This window comes from Dipodomys spectabilis, unplaced genomic scaffold (assembly GCF_019054845.1).
Source record: "Dipodomys spectabilis isolate Male_0828 unplaced genomic scaffold, ASM1905484v1 ptg000009l, whole genome shotgun sequence".
In the NCBI taxonomy this organism is placed as follows: Eukaryota; Metazoa; Chordata; class Mammalia; order Rodentia; family Heteromyidae; genus Dipodomys; species Dipodomys spectabilis.
The window spans coordinates 18,244,997-18,264,418 of NW_024870686.1; the positions used below are offsets into that span (position 1 = coordinate 18,244,997).

The following is a 19,422-nucleotide window of genomic DNA, read 5'->3' on the forward strand; positions in this document are numbered from 1 at the left end:
TGTGGTGAAGACTGAAGTTTCCAGCTAACATCAAAGCCCTGGCCTGCTATCTTGGAACTGCTGAAGGAAGCATGCCCTAATCAGCCGGTCTATATGTATATATGTACATTTAGACAACTCCAGGAGGCTGCGAGCCTACCAGGCCCAAACTGATTATTCTAATCAAGTGTTTTAATTAAGCACACTTATTGCCAGGATCACAGGAATGAGACCTGCTTTCCAGTAGTAATGGGTGATTTAAAAAAAAATTCTTTACAGTGAGAGTGTTTGTCTTTGTAGGAGTGTATTTAAGATTTTTCTAAAGTAGGCCAGGAAAGAGTGTTTTGTGAAGTGCACAGACTTGAGCTGCCATTCTGGCCAGTAGACAAACCAAAAAATAATAAAGCCAAAGATAATACCAACTGGGTTGCAACCGAATCAATACCCCAAGAACTGTGTGTGTGTGTGTGTGTGTGCGCGCGCGCGCGCATGTGCACACGCTCTGTGTAAAAACACAAAAGCAATACAGGTTAGCCCAAGATTTGAAAAAATATATAAACACACACACATTGGGTTGGCTTTTATTGGAATGCCTAGATGCAATCTATAGTCATCAAGTTATGGAAAATTCAGGTCACATATAAAGTTAAGAAGGCAAATGAAAAGAACAATACAAATCAGACAAAATTTACATCTCAAAATATCATGAAAGCATTTTGACTGGCTTTGCCTAAAATACTTTGAATATCAATTTCTTTTTTTTTGTAAGCTAATTCTTTTCATTATACAGTCCCCCACCCCCACCCCCCCAACTCTTAGAAAAAGATCTTTTGTTTACATATTCCCCAAGGTCACTATTTCTTGTAAAAGCATGTCCAGTTCACAAGCCTTTTTAGAAAGAAATAGGCTCATTATACCTACTAACAAGACACTAATTGGGTAGATTTGACTTCATCTAAAATAAGCACCAGGAGATTCTCCAAATCTGTCATTTTTCGGTGCCCCTGTAAAGACCAGTCCATGTCAAGAAGAGGTTAAGACTATAATTTTACTTCTGTCACGTGGTACAAGCTTTTCATGGTCAGTGACATTTCTTGAGAATTTAGACTCAGAGCCTATTTCACCCCAAAATACTTACAGCATGCTAAATACAGTCCTGCACAAGTTCAATCGGACAGAACTGTAAATACCTAAGTTAACAGTTAGAAAATAAAAATGTAAAACAGAGCCATGTTTATGTGGTTTGAAATCTCATCGTTTTCTAAATTTGGGCTTCATAATACTTGCCAAAGGATTTCCAGAATAAAAAATATTAATGCTAATCTGTGCTTTCATTCTAATAAAATATCAGCATTCATTAGAAGATTAATTACTTCGGTATGCTCTACCAAATACACAAAGACAGGAATAGCACTGATACTGTAAAGTCAGTAGCTATTTTGAAGCTTTCCCATCCAATCTGTTTAATAAACACGCCTACTGTGCAATTTAGAGTATGTGATACATACAAAGCAGTTAGAAAATTATTTTCAATACATCACTTGAACCTTTATATTTACGACATGTTCACTTGCTATATTTTATCACCATTATACATAGAGGAAAACAGTGTGTACTATAGCTCAATGAACAGAGGAAGATTTTCTAAAAATATTTTTTTGTGGCTGAATTTAGTGCTCACGAAAAGACTTGTCAGAGCGGGCTGGGCTGGCACAGAGTGCAGAGGGCAGCCTGGTGGCCCGGCATGTGAGCTGCCAGGAGGTGCTGTCAGTTTCCTTCTGCTGGGGCTACCACCTCTGGCTTCTCTGGGATGAGCCCAGGCCGCCATGCTAGACAGCCCCTACCCAAGATGATTGATTGGGTTATTGGGCTACAGGAGCTTCTGGGTCCCTCTCCCCCACCCCCTTTATTTTGGTCTTTCTTTCTGGTTGGAGGGTCCAAATCCAAGACCAGCAAAGTGATTCTGATTGGCTTCTCTGGCTTGCTCACCATTGCTGGGTTTCTTCTATCTTTTCTAGATCTTTCAACAAACATTTAATGGTCACCATGACATCAGATCCTTTCCTTCTGGCAAACATTTCCCGAGCATCTGATGCAGTCTCTTTCCTCCATCAGGGAAGAATAATATAACAGTAAAACCCTGTGGTTCATTATGTCAACTCCCCACTGACTTCTAGGGCTAAGAGAGGGCCAGAGAACCCCTCCTCCTTATCTCCCCCCCCATCTTCCATTACATTCCTCCAGCCTAGGTTATCTAGGGTGCCTCTTAGTTGACAATGGTCCAGGACACTGGCTTGATGAAAGAGAAGGACGAGAAAGGGGAGTTGTTTCACCACCTATTTAGGATTTCACTGTCCTATTGTCTAGTGATAGAAAGTCGCACATTTTATTTTCAACCTAATACAAAAATATGAACACTTCTGGACATTATAGGCATAAGTTGTTATATCTCTACAATATAATAAGTTATACTGTACAGCTATAACAGATAACAAAAGGTGCAATCCCTTTTTTTTTTAAAAAAAGCACACAGTTCACATGTTTTTATCGTTTTATTTTTAAGTATAAACTTTTTAAACACTTTACATAAATTAACTCCTCTGAGACTAATATTTGATGTACAGTAAATTGTAATTCATATAAAAATCCATAAACAACTTGTCTCACATAATTTACAAAAAAATCAGGGTTTCCTTTGCTTATCAGTGACAAGGATTCTATTTGCCAGTGTGTGTGTGTGTGTGTGTGTGTGTGTGTGTGTGTGTGTGTGTTTTCCCAAGGCAAACCATATTAGTATTGTAAAACCCATGATTAAATCCCCGCTGAAACACAAGTCGTTTGTGCCGTTGTCCTTTTACAATGCAGCACAGGGAAGCAGTTGGGTTGTTTGTTTATCAACAGTAACTTTGCCCCACATTTAAAATGAACAGATATATATATATATATATATAATCTATATATCTATCTATCACACCCTATGCAGAAGACTACTTTCCTGTAAGCAACGGTCGACCATTCGGTACTATTGGGAAACACTGTCTGCCACTGTCGTTTTGAACCTTTGTTAATTACAGTGCCTCAGAGGGGCCCAGAGCACAATGTGGAGGCCTCTTTATCCTTCCTTGTATGATGATGACGATGATGATGATTTTTTTTTTCCCCTTGGAATACTTTCAGTCCAACTTGAGTGCAGCGCGACGCCTATGTAAACATATTATCTTTAAAGCCGATCACCTTTAAGGTCATTCAGAAAAAGAAAGAAAAGTTGTCTTTGTCCTGTGTGTGTGTGTGTGTGTGTGTGTGTGTGTGTGTGCGTGTGCGCGCGCATGTCTGTATAGATACACATCTATTTATATAGTTAATAGCAGTGTCAGTCTCCTGAAGGCTCTTCTGTGTTCCGAGAGTCCCATTCGGATTTGTGCTACAGAAAAACAACCCCCCCCCAAAAGAACAAAAACAACCCCCCCAAATCAAATCTGAGCAAAGGGGGCGTGGTTTAGGCTCAAGGGAAACTGCAGCAGAACCGGTTTGGTCCCCTGGGGGGGGGGCGCGGTCCCCGCCGCAGCCCGGCGTGCGCGGGCGCAGGGGTTACCTCTTGCCGATCTCGCTTTGCCGGAGGAACTGGATGTTGTTGGCGCTGTCGGCCAGCTCGGGGTACTGCTCCACCGAGAGTACGTAGTACCCGTCGTAGCCCTGCACCTTGCCGGCGCTCAGCAGCTGCCGCTTCTCGCCCTCCGTCCACAGGCGCGCGCCCTCCTCGCCGTCGCGCACGCGCTGCTGCTCGCGCGCCCAGGCCCGCGAGAGCGCGCGCTGGCGCGCCTGCTCCAGGATGCGCGCCTTCTCCTCGTCCAGCGTCATGCCGTAGCGCACGTGCAGCGCCAGCGCGCCGAACTGCATCTCCACGTCGGCGAACCTGCGAGTCCTGCCGTTGACCACCGTGGTGGACTGCGACACGGTCACGTTGATGCCGTTCTCCAGCGCCTTGCGGCCGCTCGTCAGCCGCAGCGTGCCCAGGTCGCTCTCGGGCGTGGTGGTCTTGATGAAGTAGTGCGTGTCCTTGCCCTCGATGGTGAAGTGCAGGTTCTCCAGGTAGAAGGCGTTGTTGAGCACGGCCGCCACCTTGATGCAGTCCTCGTTGGCGATGTTGAGCACGTTGGTCTGCACGCGGCCCTGGCTCACGGCCAGCATGACGCCCTTGCCGATGAGCGACTTGACGGTGGCGAACCACAGCCACGACGGCGCGCCGCCGCCCCTGCGCCGCACCTGCACCTCCGCCATCCTCCCCAGCGACAGGAAGGCCTTGGCTTGCCGGGCCACTTGCTGCTGCACCCCGAAAATGGGCTGAAAGGCGAAAACACAACACGGGGGGGGGGTGGTTGAAAGAGGGACAACGTCCGATTGCCGGAAAGCCAGGCTTCCCGAAGGAGGCGTCCCCGGCCTGCGCCAGAAGGAGAGGCCCGGGGGTGGAGGAGGAGGCCCGGGGGTGGAGGAGGAGGCGGGGGGGGGGGGGGTGTGGGGGGGTGGAGGAGGAGGCCCAGGGGTGGAGGAGGCCTGGGGATGGAGGAGGAGGCCCGGGGGTGGAGGAGGAGGAGGCCCGGGGATGGAGGAGGCCCGGGGGTGGAGGAGGAGGAGGAGGCCCAGGGATGGAGGAGGCCCGGGGATGGAGGAGGCCCGGGGATGGAGGAGGAGGAGGCCCAGGGGTGGAGGAGGTGGAGGCCCGGGGATGGAGGAGGAGGCCTGGGGGTGGAGGAGGAGGCCTGGGGGTGGAGGAGGAAGCCAGGGGTGGAGGAGGAGGAGGCCTGGGGGTGGAGGAGGAGGCCAGGGGTGGAGGAGGAGGCCCGGGGGTGGAGGAGGAGGAGGCCCAGAGATGGAGGAGGCCTGGGGGTGGAAGAGGAGGAGGCCCGGGGGTGGAGGAGGAAAAGGCCCGGGGATGGAGGAGGAGGAGGCGGGGGATGGAGGAGGAGGAGGCCGGGGATGGAGGAGGAGGAGGCCCGGGGGTGGAGGAGGAGGAGGCCCGGGGGTGGAGGAGGAGGAGGAGGCCCGGGGGTGGAGGTGGAGGAGGCCCGGGGATGGAGGAGGAGGCCTGGGGGTGGAGGAGGAGGAGGCCCGGGGGTGGAGGAGGAGGAGGCCCGGGGGTGGAGGAGGAGGAGGAGGCCGAGGGGTGGAGGAGGAGGAGGAGGCCCGGGGGTGGAGGAGGAGGAGGCCCGGGGGTGGAGGAGGAGGCCCGGGCGGCCATTAAAACAACCAGGGCACATCACCTTCATAATAGCAATAAAAGCGTTTCAGTAACAACAAAACAACACAACCCATCCTCTTCCCTCAACGTGTCTTCCTGGTGGGGATGTATTTGCAAGTGGTTCAAGGAACTCTGTTATGGAACTAGTGTGCGTGTGTAAGTTTCTAATGTGGGCCGCATACATATGCCTTTAGCTTTCCTCCTGCAACTCCTCCATGCTCCTTTTAAAACCCGCTGGGGCGTCGGAAACCCAGCCCTCCCTGGCAGCAGCTTTCTCTAAGGAAGGCATCAAGGAAGAGACAGCACGGGATGCAACAGAGGGAAAGGCTGGGGCCTGTACTTTGTATATGCTTTGAAATGCTCGTGCTCTAGTGTAAGTCCACCCTGCCTAATCTCCTGGTAGACAGTTTTTCAGAAGAAGATCGCAGGAGTGAAATGCATAGGGCAGAGTGGAGCTCGGGGTTCCTAACGACAAGGATGTTTTAGAAAGTTGAGGGATCCTGGACTATCTCCGTTTGGCAAACGTTTTAAATTGGGCATCTTAACGCCAGCCATTTCGTAGAGCAGATGTTTGTCAGGCCAGTGTTTCCCCAAATGGAAACATCTGTTTCATTTACAGCACAGAGAGAAGCATTTGTTTTTCTTCACTTGGGACAGGCTCAGTGTCCTTGCTGGGGATTCCCTAACTTGTCTTTTTTAATTTTTTGCTGAACATTTCTCTTGATAGAGAACTTGAATCATACTAAAAGGTGCCTTTTGGGGGGGGAGGTATCCAAGTCTATTTGTGTTTTCAGACATGCTGGAAAGTCACACACAATTAGGATGTGCATGTTCAAGTGTGCGAGGGAACTTCAGTATGTCTTCATGGCCTTTTATCATTGTAGGTGTATTTATGAGTAGAAACATTTAAATGGCTCCCAGACACGAGAAATTTGGTGGGTTTTTCTTCTGAAAGATAAGGATGTCATCTGAAAAACATGTTACATTAAATATGAAATCTGTACCAGGCAATCTGTACCTGCACTTTTTTTTGTATACATTGTGTGTTTTCCTCATGGTTATTTTTCTCTTTGTATTTGTTGGAGTTATAGGAAATTGCTCAAGCAGGGGGGGATTAATCTCTCTAGGTAACTTTGTACTTTTCTCCTTATCATTATGGGGTAACCTAGTTTTTGGATCTCTAATTATTCTTGCTTTAAGCCAGAAAACCTTCTGTTTTGTTGTGCATTCCGTTCTGATCTCTGAATGATGGAAATTTAAAGTGCCCCTTTCTTACATGGCAGCTTTGACTTTGCAATATTCCGTTTGTCTCTTATTTTGTTTCCCCCAATAGGTACAGGCCCCTGGTCTGTTATTTCCAGGAAAATTCCATAAACACTTGGTTGTAGGTAGAGTTTTACCAGAGGACATTCCCCCCCTCCCCATGAAACATTGTTAATATTTTTAGAGAAGCTGAACTCTATGGCCTGTTTGTGGGCTGCTAATTTGTAATACGAATCTCCTGCTCTCCTGTTTATTATCTCTCTGCCTGCAGGTCTCTACTGTCAGAAATGTACCTTCATGGGGTTCTCTGTAGAAACCTAGCACTAAAAAATGAGCTTCTGCATTTTATTACCTTTGGATAATGCCTTTCTATGTTTTTATTAGCATTGCTAAAAACAGATTTAAGCCTGTTTAACAGACCCTTGGTTTGCCGAACAGAAACATACAGGAAGTGTTGGTTTTCCTTCCCCCAGAAGGGTAAAATGAAGGAAAGAGAAAAGGAAAATTGTCTTTGGTACAGTATTCACAAGAGTAGTTTGATAAAAGGTGGGTGAACAAGACACTTATCACCTTTCCACAGTTTTGCCTTTTGTTTCTTACCGGCACATCATCCCACTGCTGACTCTTCACAAGTTCGTAAGAAGGTTCTGTGAGATCAAATTTGGGCACGGGGAATCCAGGAATAGCATTGTGCAGATGGAAGCCAAATGTCACCAGCCAGCTGTTAACATCTAGGACAAGAAAGTTCAAAATGAAAGGTGTTACAGTTTGTTTTGTGCTCTCCAATATGTAAATCCTTAGCCTTAGCCCCACTCCCATTTCACAAATAATCTTCCTCCTTCCATTTCAAACCTGTAATGTTAGAAGAAACAATAACCTCAAGGGTGGAATTTGTGTAAATGCTGTAGCAAATGGAGACTTGATAGGTCCTCAGACTGGATACACTGACACAAGTACTTGTGGGATACAGGGATACAAATGCAGAACATCCCAGACATAGTTGTAGACAACCAATGGAAGTTGTTTTGTAGTTAGTGAAGATTGGTATTAAGTAGAACTTGTGTGTTAGCAGAAGTGAGTGCTCAAAGATAGGATTTCACAGCTCATTTTCTATTCATGCAAACCCTAAATTGAGAGTACAAAAATGAGCATTTGATTCTTAGTGTGAAAGGCTGACAAGACGGGCCAAGGGCTCAGAAGCTCTGATTACCATCACTTCTGACTTCAAAGGCTCACTGTGCACAGGTGGAGAGAAACTTTTGGGGAGAGAACCTGGAAAGCTTTAAAATAGTATTTTAAAATATTGCCACGTGACTCTGAAAGCCATTAAGCTCCAAATAAGGCTTTTATTCTATTCTGGAGGTTATAATGTTATAGAACTACTCAGCAGGCTTGCAGCTTTATGAGTACAGTTGGGTGTAGATTATTTTATATATTAAGCACATTGCTGGAAAATTTGAAATTGCATTTCACCTAATATATTTTATGCTGTTCCATCTCTCTTTTGATGTTTTTCAGAAAATGCTGCTCCGGCATTCCCTGCCGTCCACGTTGCTAGGAGAGGATGCATTCAGGAACTGTGGGCTTTCCAGCCCTTCAGTCAGTCCCTGTCAACACCCTTTAAATAACCAGTGGTAAACTGCTTGTCAGAATGATGGAGAGCCATTTGCTTCCTATTTCCTTCTCTAGGGCACAAACTCTCACCCCTTTGCCAGGCTGGCAGGTCCTTTGTCCAGGCATCATATGGCTACAACCTAGTGGTATTCTCTCTCTTAAATAGGATGGTGGGGAGATATAAATCCGCATGTGGTTCACATAGGATAGGCTGGAAAGGATTACTTAGATTTGTTTCTTTTTGAGACTGGATATAGGCTTGCAAAAGAAAATACAAGATGAGGGCTAGGAAGGTGGCTCGGTGGTAGAGTGCTTGCCTTGCATGCCTGAGGCCCTGGGTTCGATTCCTCAGCACCACATAAACAAAAAGAAAAAAGCCGGAAGTGGCGCTGTGGCTCAAGTGGTAGAGCGCTAGCCTTGAGCTGAAGAGCTAAAAGACAGCGCCCAGGCCCAGAGTTCAGGCTCCACGACCGGACCCCCCCCCCAAAAAAAAAAAAAAAGAAAAAAGAAAATACAAGATGAAGCCTTAGATTTTGGGGAAAATTTTTTCTCTCAAGTGTTGAAGTCTTGAGGGCAGTACTTTGAGCAATGTCTGCTTAAGGACTCTGAATGCAGATATGCACTGAAAAAAAATAAATGTTGTTGAATATAGGTAAAAAATTGAAGGTCTTGTTGAATCAAGATGCTGGAAGAAGGGAGGTTGGTTCACATGGGGGAGAGGGAGGGAAAGCCTGAAGCAGTCTGGAAAGGTATGAAGCAGATGTAACAAGGACAGGGGGCAGTACTTTAAGAATTGTCCTGCCAACTGAAGGAGACATCTGTCATCTGAGCATGCCTCAAATACTGAGCTAGAAAAGAGGCAGCCTGAATGAGTATTAAACACAAGCCAAAAACGAAGAAGAAAACCTTCAGAACCAAACGAAGAAGACAGAAATGACCCTTCCTCTGGGAGATACAAATGTGGTAAAAGGTTACATCAGTATAAGGAACAATGGGTTGAAAGCCGGAGGATTTAGAATTGTTGGAGGAGAGGGGGAAAGAGTCCGCTCACAAAAGGGAACAACAGAAGTGCCTGTGAGGACCTGTCTTTGTTTTAAATCCTGGTCATTCTGTGGTTGCAGAAGTGGGATCTGAGGTTTTAAATCCTACAAAACGAACAGAGTGTCATGCACATATGCTGAATCTGTAGCTTGAAAATTGCCTCATCTGGGTGAGAAATCAGATGTGTATTCAGTAGTGTTATCAGACAACAATTGTGCTAAATGGCCATGAAGGCAGTAGTGTAAAAAGACAGACCAGAAACATGATCACTGAACTCAGGAACTGATGGAGAAATTGCTCCATTATTGTCTCTAGGTGAGGTGATGGCAGTGTGTGTGTGTGGGGGGGGGGGGGGTAAACACCTCATTACACATTTATAAAGTAGTTATTATTTAATGCAGAATTCCATGCCATGGAGTATTGCCACACTTTACAGTTAGGATAACTGCTATAGCTGAGAAGTTGGATTATCTCCTAAATGCTCCTGTGTTAAAGGCTTGGTGCTCAGAGTGGTACTATTGGATGGTAATGGAACCGTTGAAAGGTATGATCTTGCCTGGGAGGTCTTTAGGTCATTGGGGGCATGCCCTCGAAGGAGATTGAGGAACCTCGATCTAGTTCTCTTTCCTTTTTGCTTCCTGGCTGATAAAATGAACAGCTTTTCTCTGTCATGTGCTTTTCCTGTATATGCTGCCTTGACGCAAACCCCAATTACTGGGGTCTACTTCACATGCAAACTGAGCCAAAATATACTTTTCCTCTTTATAAAATGATTATTTGATGATTCAAGTTTTTTTTTTTTAAACGTTTCAGTAACTGAAAAGTAACCAATACAGCAATTGGACCCAAAAGAAGTTCTGTTGCCTATAAACCCATACAACTTGTAGGAGAGAGATTGAGGTTGGAGCTCCTACTTTTGGACTCTGTGTATACTATGTTTTCTGTTTCTCCCTATAAATTCTCTTTCTTAAAGGACTAGATTAGAAGTCATTTTAAAAAAAACAGTGGCCTTGGGCAACTGGCAGGCTACGTGTAGAAGTGACTATGTTTCCTTTTTCCCTTTGTGGTTTAAGAATGCTCAGAGAAATGACTGCATTTAACAGTTCAATTCTAGTGACTTTGTGTATTCATCTAATGATTACAGTAATTTAGCACTTAGAAATACAAGAGGTTTACCTGTGATGTAGTCTTTCACATCATGGATCTTGCTTGCAGGGTTATTATTCCTGAACATATACAGGTTAAAAGGAGCTGGGTCTTTCCCAATTCTTTTCCAGATTTCTATGTCAGGTGTTGTCCATCGTCCTGCCAAAATGTCATAGTCTCTTTCTCCAAAGTGGATTAATTTGGTGAGCGGGTCATATAAGCCACCATGGAATCCAATGACCAGTTGAAAGTCAATGTTGGAGTCAAAATAGATTTCACCATATGCAGTGTACTGAATCTGTTTTAGCATAAGTCCATTGCTACTGAAAACAGCCAGTGGTGTCCCCGTGTTATCTGAGGCAATGTAGAATTCATCCCCGCTACTGATTTCCATGGCGAAAAGATGTCCTTGGAGATCATAATAAAGGGAGGTGATTTCTGAACTCGAATGGTTGTAGACATGAGTGATCCTCGTAGGGTAAGTTAGATCAGCATAAAAAAACTGCAGGTGCTGCCCTAGACTAGTTTTGGTAGAGACACGCCTTCCTAGGCCATCATAGCGATAGATCACAGTCCAGCCACTGCCTTTACTGTAGACGCGAGTCAGAAGCCCCTTGGAGCTGTACTCAAAGATCTCCGTGCCTCTTTGACGTAGGAAACCATCTTCATCCAACCGATACTGAACATCACCCAGGCGAGTGATTCTGTCTCGCAGGTCATAGCGAAGAGGCGTCAACCGTGCGCTGTTGCTGGGGTTCAATAAATGGAGGTTTCCATTCAGGTCGTAGTTGTAACGCCACATGATCTTTTCATTTAGGTAAACGGTTTGGAGCTGTCCGTCAACATCATATTCATAAGCGTATTTGGTAGTGTTGGCAAAGGGTCCTATTTTAATCTCTCTCTTGGTTACCCGACCCATATTATCATATTGAATTGTAATCCAGTACATGAGGGATCTGAATATCTCATACTGAATTTCTTTGATGCGGCCATGAGCATCAAAGTGCTTTGTGTAAGTCATTACAGCCGTGGAAATGATCTGGTTAATGTCATAATATATCACTCCAAATTTTCCAAACTGCTCAACTTTGCCAGAAATGTCGTCGAACTGATAAAGATCAATGGGCAGAGGGGTTTCATTGATGACACCCTGCATGCTGGTCACTCGAAAGCTGTTGTCATAACTGTAGTCAAATCTGGCATTCACCATCCCATCTTCACTAAAGCGGAAAATCTGTCTGTCAATCAGGGGGCCAATTTGCCTGTACCGAATGGTGCAAATAAAGCCATCACTCTGGAGGTTCACTGTTTTCAGAACTCCCGCTGTTTCATCATAGGTAAAACTGACTCTTGTGCTATCATATAAAATTTCTGAGAGCCTGGTCTGCCGTCTGTACTTGAATAAGACCCTCCGGCTGGTACCCAGGAAAGCTGTTTGCAGAAGCAGCCCTTCCTCATTGTAGTCAGTGATAATGGAGGCATTGCTTTCGGGGGGGTTGTATATGTTGCGGTAGTAGCCGATGGACCGGATGGTCTGCATGGTATGGCGAGCCACACTGGGCATGGTGATGGCAGATAGGCGGTCCCACATATCATATTCAAAGATGTACTGCCGCTGGCTATGAAGCAGAAGAACCATGGACTGTCAAGAGAGGACATACGGTTATCTGGTGTTTGTGAGTGGGGAGAAGCAAACACAGATTTACTGACCACAAATACACAGAAACATTCTGCCTGAGAAAATGGCTTTCATTTTAATTGAGTTATCCTTGACCTTACATGTTGTTAACGATTCCCTGCCTAATTTGCGTGCATGCTTAATTGTGAGGGCTTCTGCAGTTAGTGGCTCAAGATTCATAATGTCCTACTTGTCATGATTGTACCATTCTTTTTTCCAGGCATTCATGGCCAACCAGCAGATTGTCAATGGATTTGGATAAATTCATAATACAGGCATGAACAAAGCTGCTTTAAAGACAATATTTCAAGGGGAAAATAGCACAGGGGAAAGGCAATCCTGTCCACAGTTAGCAATTATTTAGTAGGTGGCTCTCTCCCTTCATTTGATTGAAGAGACACTCAAATCATGCTTTAATTTCCTGTATATTTGGGGGAGGAGCAAAGCATTTGAAATATTTTGTGAAGAAGAGATGAAGTAGGCAAAAATAGACAATGTGTACATAAAGCATCAATGTCAGCAAACGCTGCTAAATTAGCCACATGGTGAATGAGAGCTGTAAAAGAGAATAATACTGAATTAAGGATATGACTTTTTCCTGCAAATTTGTGTGTGTGTGTGTGTGTGTGTGTGTGTGTTTTCTAGTGTATTATCAGAGATAAGAGTCTCATGGACTTTCCTGCCCAGGCTGGCTTTGAACAGTGATCCTCAGATCTCAGCCTCCTGAGTAGCTAGGATTACAGGTGTGAGCCACCGCACTTGGCTTATGCTTGCTTTCTACTACTTGAGCTGGGCAGGTTTCCACCACTCCCTCCCCTCACTTTTTCCTTTCATATCGTTACCAGATGTCTATACTGAAATAAAAAGCTACATTTTTATATTTCCTTTTGTGGGTACCAAATCAGATTTGGACCTCTGGTGTGATCGTCAGGGTGCTGGCCTTCACATGCTTTGGTGTTGTTAAATCATGATGTAAATAAACATACAAATAAAAATAAGCTTTATTTGACAGTCAGCCACAGAAAGACAAATGGCCAACCTGAGAGAAGGTGAACCCTGAGGAGGCTTAGGTGAGACCGAGTTGTAATGCAGAGAATGGTGTTTCCTCCCGATCCCTTGTTAGATCAGGTGGAGTGTTGGAAGACGCCGGAGGGTAGTTAGGGTGGGAGTCTCTGGGGCTTAATCCTTTGTCTTGGATGTGGAAATACTCACTAACAAGGCTCTCTTCATTTCCCACCATCTTCAAAAATGTTTTTCACAACTTAGGCTTTTAAAGAATCTGCTCTGCCGGGCGCTGGTGGCTCCCGCCTGTAATCCTAGCTACTCAGGAGGCTGAGATCTGAGGATCGCAGTTCAAAGCCAGCCCGGGCAGGAGAGACTGTGAGACTCCTATCTCCAATAAACCACCAGAAAACCGGAAGTGGCGCTGTAGCTCAAGTGGTAGAGTGCTCACCTTGAGCTGAAGAGCTGAGGGACAGCGCCTAGGCCCAGAGTTCAAGCCCCACAGCCGACCAAAAAAAAAAAGAAAAAAAGAATCTGCTCTGTGGCCACATCTAGGACATTTTTTGAAAAATAAAAGTGTGGGTTATTATAGTTTGTATCTGAAATGTCCACCGAAGTCTATATGCTGATGGTTTGAAGTATAGCACTATTAGGAGGCTGTAAAACCTTTCAATGTTGGCCTCTAAGCAGGAAGTTAGGGCATTGGGACCATGATCCCGAAGGGGACTCTGGATGCTTTTCTCCCCCTCTTGCTTTTTCTCTGCTTCTTGGCCACTGTGCCACGGGTGGCTCTCCTCCACATGCTCCCTTTAATGGCATTCTGTATCTCCACAGAGCCTCCATAAAGCCAAGGGGCCATGACTGCAAACTCTGAAAGTGAGAGTCAACGCAAACTTTTCCTTCTTCTAAGTTGATCATTATCTTGGGTATATTGTCACACTGATAGAAAGCTGGACACATCAGTGTTAGTAAATGCCCTGAGAGTTGTTCCCCACAGTCTGCATCCCTCTCAGGGAGGACTGCATGATCTTTTTGGAGGTATCGCTACCTGTGTTATGTTATAGTCACTTACCATGATATTTGATGGTTGTTAGTGAAGTATTACTTGTTTTGTTATGAGAAAGTTTTGGCTTACCGTGTCTATCCTAGAAAGGAAATGAAATAGTTTTGGAGAGAATAGTTTGAAATGGAGTAGTTTGGGACTGAGGAGAGACCATGACAAAGGTCTCATTGGCTTCTTTGATCTTTGCAGATACACAAAAGTGATCTTGATGACTGCCTTTATCATTCTGTAATGGTGGCTCTTATCGATGATCACACTCCTTAGCTCCCTCTCAACCTTTTGCAGCCATGTAAGGAACACTGCTATTAGTTTTTGGAGTCTGGGTTCTTATATTTCTATTACTGTTACCTGCAATATACTCAAGTTTGGATTGGGAAAATTGTTCCAATCTATTCCTTTTCTACTTAGGGGCTGCTCTGGTGGCAAGATTTGTTCCCACACAGGTATTTGTGTAGGGCCTTATTCTTGTGGTTTCTCAGCGCAGTTCAATGTGTAGTGTGTGGTGAGTTTGCTCAGTGATCAGATGCAGTCCATTGTCTCTGGGGTGAGGGTCTTCTAAGGAAAGGAGACAGGTAGGTTTGCAAGGGGGCAGACTGGCCAGAGGTGTCCTTGGGAGGCCGCTGTAAGACTAGTGGTGCCCTGCACTGAGCTCTGAATCTGGAACTGGTTCTTAGAAGGAAGGCTCTTGTGGAAGGGGCTTAGGTGCAGATGGAGGAGTTGGGTAGAGCACATCTGGTGGAGAACAAAAATGCAGAGGTAAGCACAGAAAGGGTGCATGCGTGATTTTTGTTTGGATGATGGAGGTTACTGTGTGTAACTTCTGATATATGTAAGGGTGGAGGCAGACACTGCTAAGAGTTGAGTTTATAACTAAAGTTGTGCACTGCTGTGCACTTTGTAGTGGAGGGCTTTAAGATTTGAGACATACAAAACCTCAAAATGGAGTAATTTCTGTTGCAAAGACAAAGGAAGCATCCCATGAATATTCTCTTTGGTGGATTATATCTTTTTTTTTTTTGTGCTGGAAATTGAACCCAGAGTCTGATGCATGTTAGGTAAGTGCTCTACCACTGAGCTACATCCCAGCCCCCATTTAGGGCAATTCTGTCTCTTCAGGAAAGAATTGCAGGGAGATAGTTCTTTCATTTTCATCCTTTTCTTCCTCACTCATTCCTCTTGATCCCAGGGAAAACATCAAGCTGCTTATCATATAGCTCAGCTGTCTGAATATAGATAATTTTAAATCTTCATTTCTGGCAGTGTGCACAGTTTTCAGAAATGGGAAAAAGTCCAAGTTATGATGTTTATCTATTACATGTAAAAGAAAAGAGAGATGCCACGATATATCAGGAAATGTGACTTTCTAAGAAAACAACCTCTTTTGGTTAATAATGCATAAATAGGACCTATGTGCTTTTTTTCATGGTTATGTTGAAGCTCAGCCAGAAACAACGCAAAACTGACAGCTTTAACTGTGCTAATGTAAGACTCTTTCTTAAATGAAAGAGCCGGCACAGAAATTATTTACAAATGACTTACAAGCTCAAGGTCTAATTTGTGAATGTTGTCAACGCATAAAGCTTGGCAGGTGGATAATGTTAGTGCTTGTTTGTTTACAGCATAAATCACTTAAAAGGGTCTCAGATAGTAGAACTTAACTAAGGCAAAACTACTTTGCTAATGTAGAAATTCATCAGGGTTGCACCGCTGTGGCTGCCATATTGATACTTAGAATAATAAATGGAACTCAGTCACGTGATACTGGTTTTTTTCCCCCCTCCTCTTGTAGTGTTCTGGGGATGGCTGGAAAAAAAAAAATTGTTAAACATCCCTGCCCTGTTTTTAACGTCAGGTTCAGACATACCTTTTCTAAGTAAGTGTAGCTCCATGTTTTACCGTCAGCAAAGACTCGAGATACAATCCTCCCCTGTCCATCATAATCTACTTTTTCACTCGTAGTTCCTCTCTGGATGCTGGCAATTTGACCTGTGGATGAATAGGTGACATTGACGGCCATCAGCTTGCTGCTTGGCAGCCAGAGCGTCGGGTGCCCTGAAGTGTCATAGGCGATCCTCAGGAGGAATTTACGGTGGTCATCATAGATTTTCTCTGTCTTTGTTGTGCGATCAAAGTCAACTGAAAGGAGATTTCTGCCATTAACCTGTTAACACATAAACAACACGATCAAATAAATCATGTTATTCTAATGCCAGCCACTTATTAGTCTTCAGAGTCTCCAGTATTGTTTAAATGTTATTTATGATGATTGATTCTCTTTGTCAGCAAATTAATTTAGTCCCTTCCTGGGTACAAATGTGAGGCAGTAGATTAACTGCTCTTTTAAAAGATTTTTAGGAAACAGAAAGCCTGGCATTTGCACAAAACCTTTTTATACTGAAATCTTGCAAACCAAAACAACGAATGAGAACAACACCACCATGTTTTTGCCTTCAAGGGTTTTCTTTTTTTTTTTCAGAAGACCTAAAGGTGATAAACCTGACACCTATGTAAATTACTCAGAGCTCCTCCCCCGAAAGACACTGGAAAATAATTGCTTAGTAAATTAATCATGGCTATATTAAATAAAACACAGTGGTAAATGTGACTCTAACCCTTTGAAGAGCAGTTAAGCAGAAGTTGGAACCCACATTACTGTCAATTATTAATGAGCTTAAATAGCAGGAGGTTACAAACATGATCATTGCTTTGAGCCCACGGCTGAGAAGTCATAATATTTGAGAATGCTTTTTTGATAACATGTGGGTAACTGGCACAGACTTTAAAGTCCTTTACTTTCTCATATCCCTGGCCTGAATGTTGTACTTAATTTACAAATGTAGTACCACGTTGTTGTAAGAGGCTCTCTAGGTGGCCATGTGCCATGTCCCGAATCTCTGACAAAAATCTGTCTGTGATCCAAGGCGTACATGAGCCAACACTGGTAATTGCAGTGGAAATATGGCCCTGATTAAATTCTACTTTACAAATAGTCTATATTGTTCGTAGGCTGTGAGTCCTGCAGGGCAGAGACCATAGCCTGTTCATTCCTTGCTCTTCTACAGCACCTTGATGGAGATGGTATTTTACCGGTACTACCATGCTCATTAACATTTGGATTGTTAAAAATTAAGTGGGAAAACCTTAATTGACAAGACTGTGGCCTAATTAGAGACTTCAAAACGTACAGCTCTAGCAATCAGTCTTAGATATACAGGATAGGGTATGAGTATGGTTCAACCTTGCCAAAACCCCAGTGGAAATAGGGTTGCCAATGTGGTGGCACTGGGAGGTGGGGAAAGAGAGTGGATTAAGGTTTCCAGGAATGAATGAGTTGTATTTGTGCAAAAACTGCGATACAACTCATCTTTGCATTTTATAGTTAATATTAAACACATCCTCCACAAAAATCCTCCCTAAGCTTAATTTTTTTCCAATTAGCTGTTCAGGGGAGTTGCTATGAAATCCATGGAAAAGTATAACAAGAACTTAAAAGAAATGATGTTGGAGGGGAAAAAATGTTCTATGAGATGACTTACAAAGAACTAGAAAGGGAAGAGGCATGGGTGGAAATTAGGAGATCTTAACTTTTCATTGTTTTTCTTTCTGATCTGGGTGATGAGAGAGAGGACTTTGTCATAGTAGAAATGGGCATTAGGGAGAAAAAGGAGAGATGTGTGTGTGTGTGTGTGTGTGTTTATCTGTCATGGAGGGAGGAATTTAGGAGTCAAAAATCTTGATCTCCAAACCTGAGGGTGCATAGAAAGAGCTTGCCTTGGGTCTTTTAATCCCTTTGAATCTGTTTCATTCATCTGTAAATAAGGAGGTTGGACTAGACCCCTTTGGCTCTGTCTGTCAGTAATTTTTCTGGGATTCTGCTGGGTGCTTTTTGTGCTTCCATTTCCCATGCAGACACATGCATATTAGTTGTTCCCTGCCTTGTGTGAATTTTGTGCAGCTTGATGAGTTTCAGTTTGCAGAATGCTTTGTGCATTTTGGAAAGAAGCTCCTACCTAATGCTATACACATGCGTGCACGCATGTGCACGCACGCGTGCACACACACACACACACACACACACAATTTTAATGCTGCAGAAGGCGTTGATATAAAACAAACTTCATAACAGGCAGAATCAGGTGTTTCAGGTTATATTTTTTGATGCTTTAAGGAAATGTTTTGAACAATTTTCAGTGTTCCACCGGGGATCTTGGGTTTCTCACATTGTGTTGTACAAGAATCCCCACCCCCAGCACCAAATGTTGGGGTTTGTCCTTTTTCTTATTTCCCTGTGCTATTCTGGGTTACAAATAACCATGAAAGACAGGCTGTGGAGTTTTCCATGGATATGGGGGCCGTCACTTTTTGCCTCATCTGTTTGCGTTTACTTTGCATTGTCTTTAATTTGTATTTCAATTCTTTAGGCTTTCTTTAGCCCTTCCGCCTCCTTTGTCTCTACACTATGTGACTTGCAGATCCTGGGTGATTAGTTGCTGTAGGGAGAAGGGTGAAAAGACAGGTCTGAAAGCGGAACCCCATCTTTTCACATGCCACTGTCATACTACCTCTGCTTTGCAGATTCTTTGGTTTGTTAGTATGGCTATGTGACACCAATTCCTCCAGATGAAAAGCACACAATGTCATCAGTGTGGGTGCTGTGTGAGTCTCTGCACCAAATATGTCACCAGAGGGAAGCATCTGGAAGCATTATGAGATGTGGCTTTTCTTTTTATCCAGACAAGTTTTGTGTGCAGTGCCTTTCTTGTATTGAAGTAATGACTTTGTGTTGGAGATGGGTTCCCCTCCTCCCATTTCCAAAATAAGTCTAAACAACCTCCACCCCCCGCTGCAACCTTTTTATTTAGAATTAAGGTTTGAACTCAGGGTCTTGAGTTTGCTAGGCTGGCACTTTGTTACTTGATCCACACTGCCAGCCCTGCTTTTGACTGGTTATTTAGAGAAAGAATCCAGTGAATTTTTCTGCTTCAGATGGCCTCAAAACTTAATCCTCTAGATCTCACCTCTGAGTAGTCAGGATTACTGAGCCACTGGTTCTTGGCTGCTGTTTTGAGACAGCATCTCACTTTGTTGCTCAAACTACTAGGTTCCTAGGCTCTGCCCGAGTCTCTTGAGTAGCAGAGACAACAGGTGTATTCCACCAGGTCCAGAAAGGTTTTAACTATTCTATCTGTTTCAAAAAGTCAGCCACTATTATTCAGTAATACAATTAACCTCTCTGATGATTTTTTTGTATCCCTCTTAAACATGTTCAGATTTCCTTCTTTGGAGAGATAAAATGTAGCTATGAGGGGGTATGTGCATTCTAGGCCATCTTAAACTTTTAGAAATCATGGCAACTTTTCCATCTATTTTTAAAATGACAAAAAAGGTTCTTTCATGCTG

General features: G+C 44.0%; 1 protein-coding gene across 1 annotated transcript in view; it reads right to left on the minus strand.

Annotated features, from left to right (window-relative positions):
* Positions 1-3,523: 3,523 nt before the first annotated feature.
* Positions 3,524-19,422, minus strand: part of Tenm3 (teneurin transmembrane protein 3) — a 325,821-nt gene continuing 309,922 nt past the window's right edge. The window contains exons 24-27 of the mRNA XM_042699846.1: positions 15,887-16,183; positions 10,310-11,921; positions 7,079-7,209; positions 3,524-4,320 (exon numbers count right to left, since the gene is read on the minus strand). Coding sequence (XP_042555780.1) covers positions 3,568-4,320; positions 7,079-7,209; positions 10,310-11,921; positions 15,887-16,183 — 2,793 coding nt within the window. The 3' untranslated portion in view covers positions 3,524-3,567. The remainder of the gene's footprint in view (positions 4,321-7,078; positions 7,210-10,309; positions 11,922-15,886; positions 16,184-19,422) is intronic.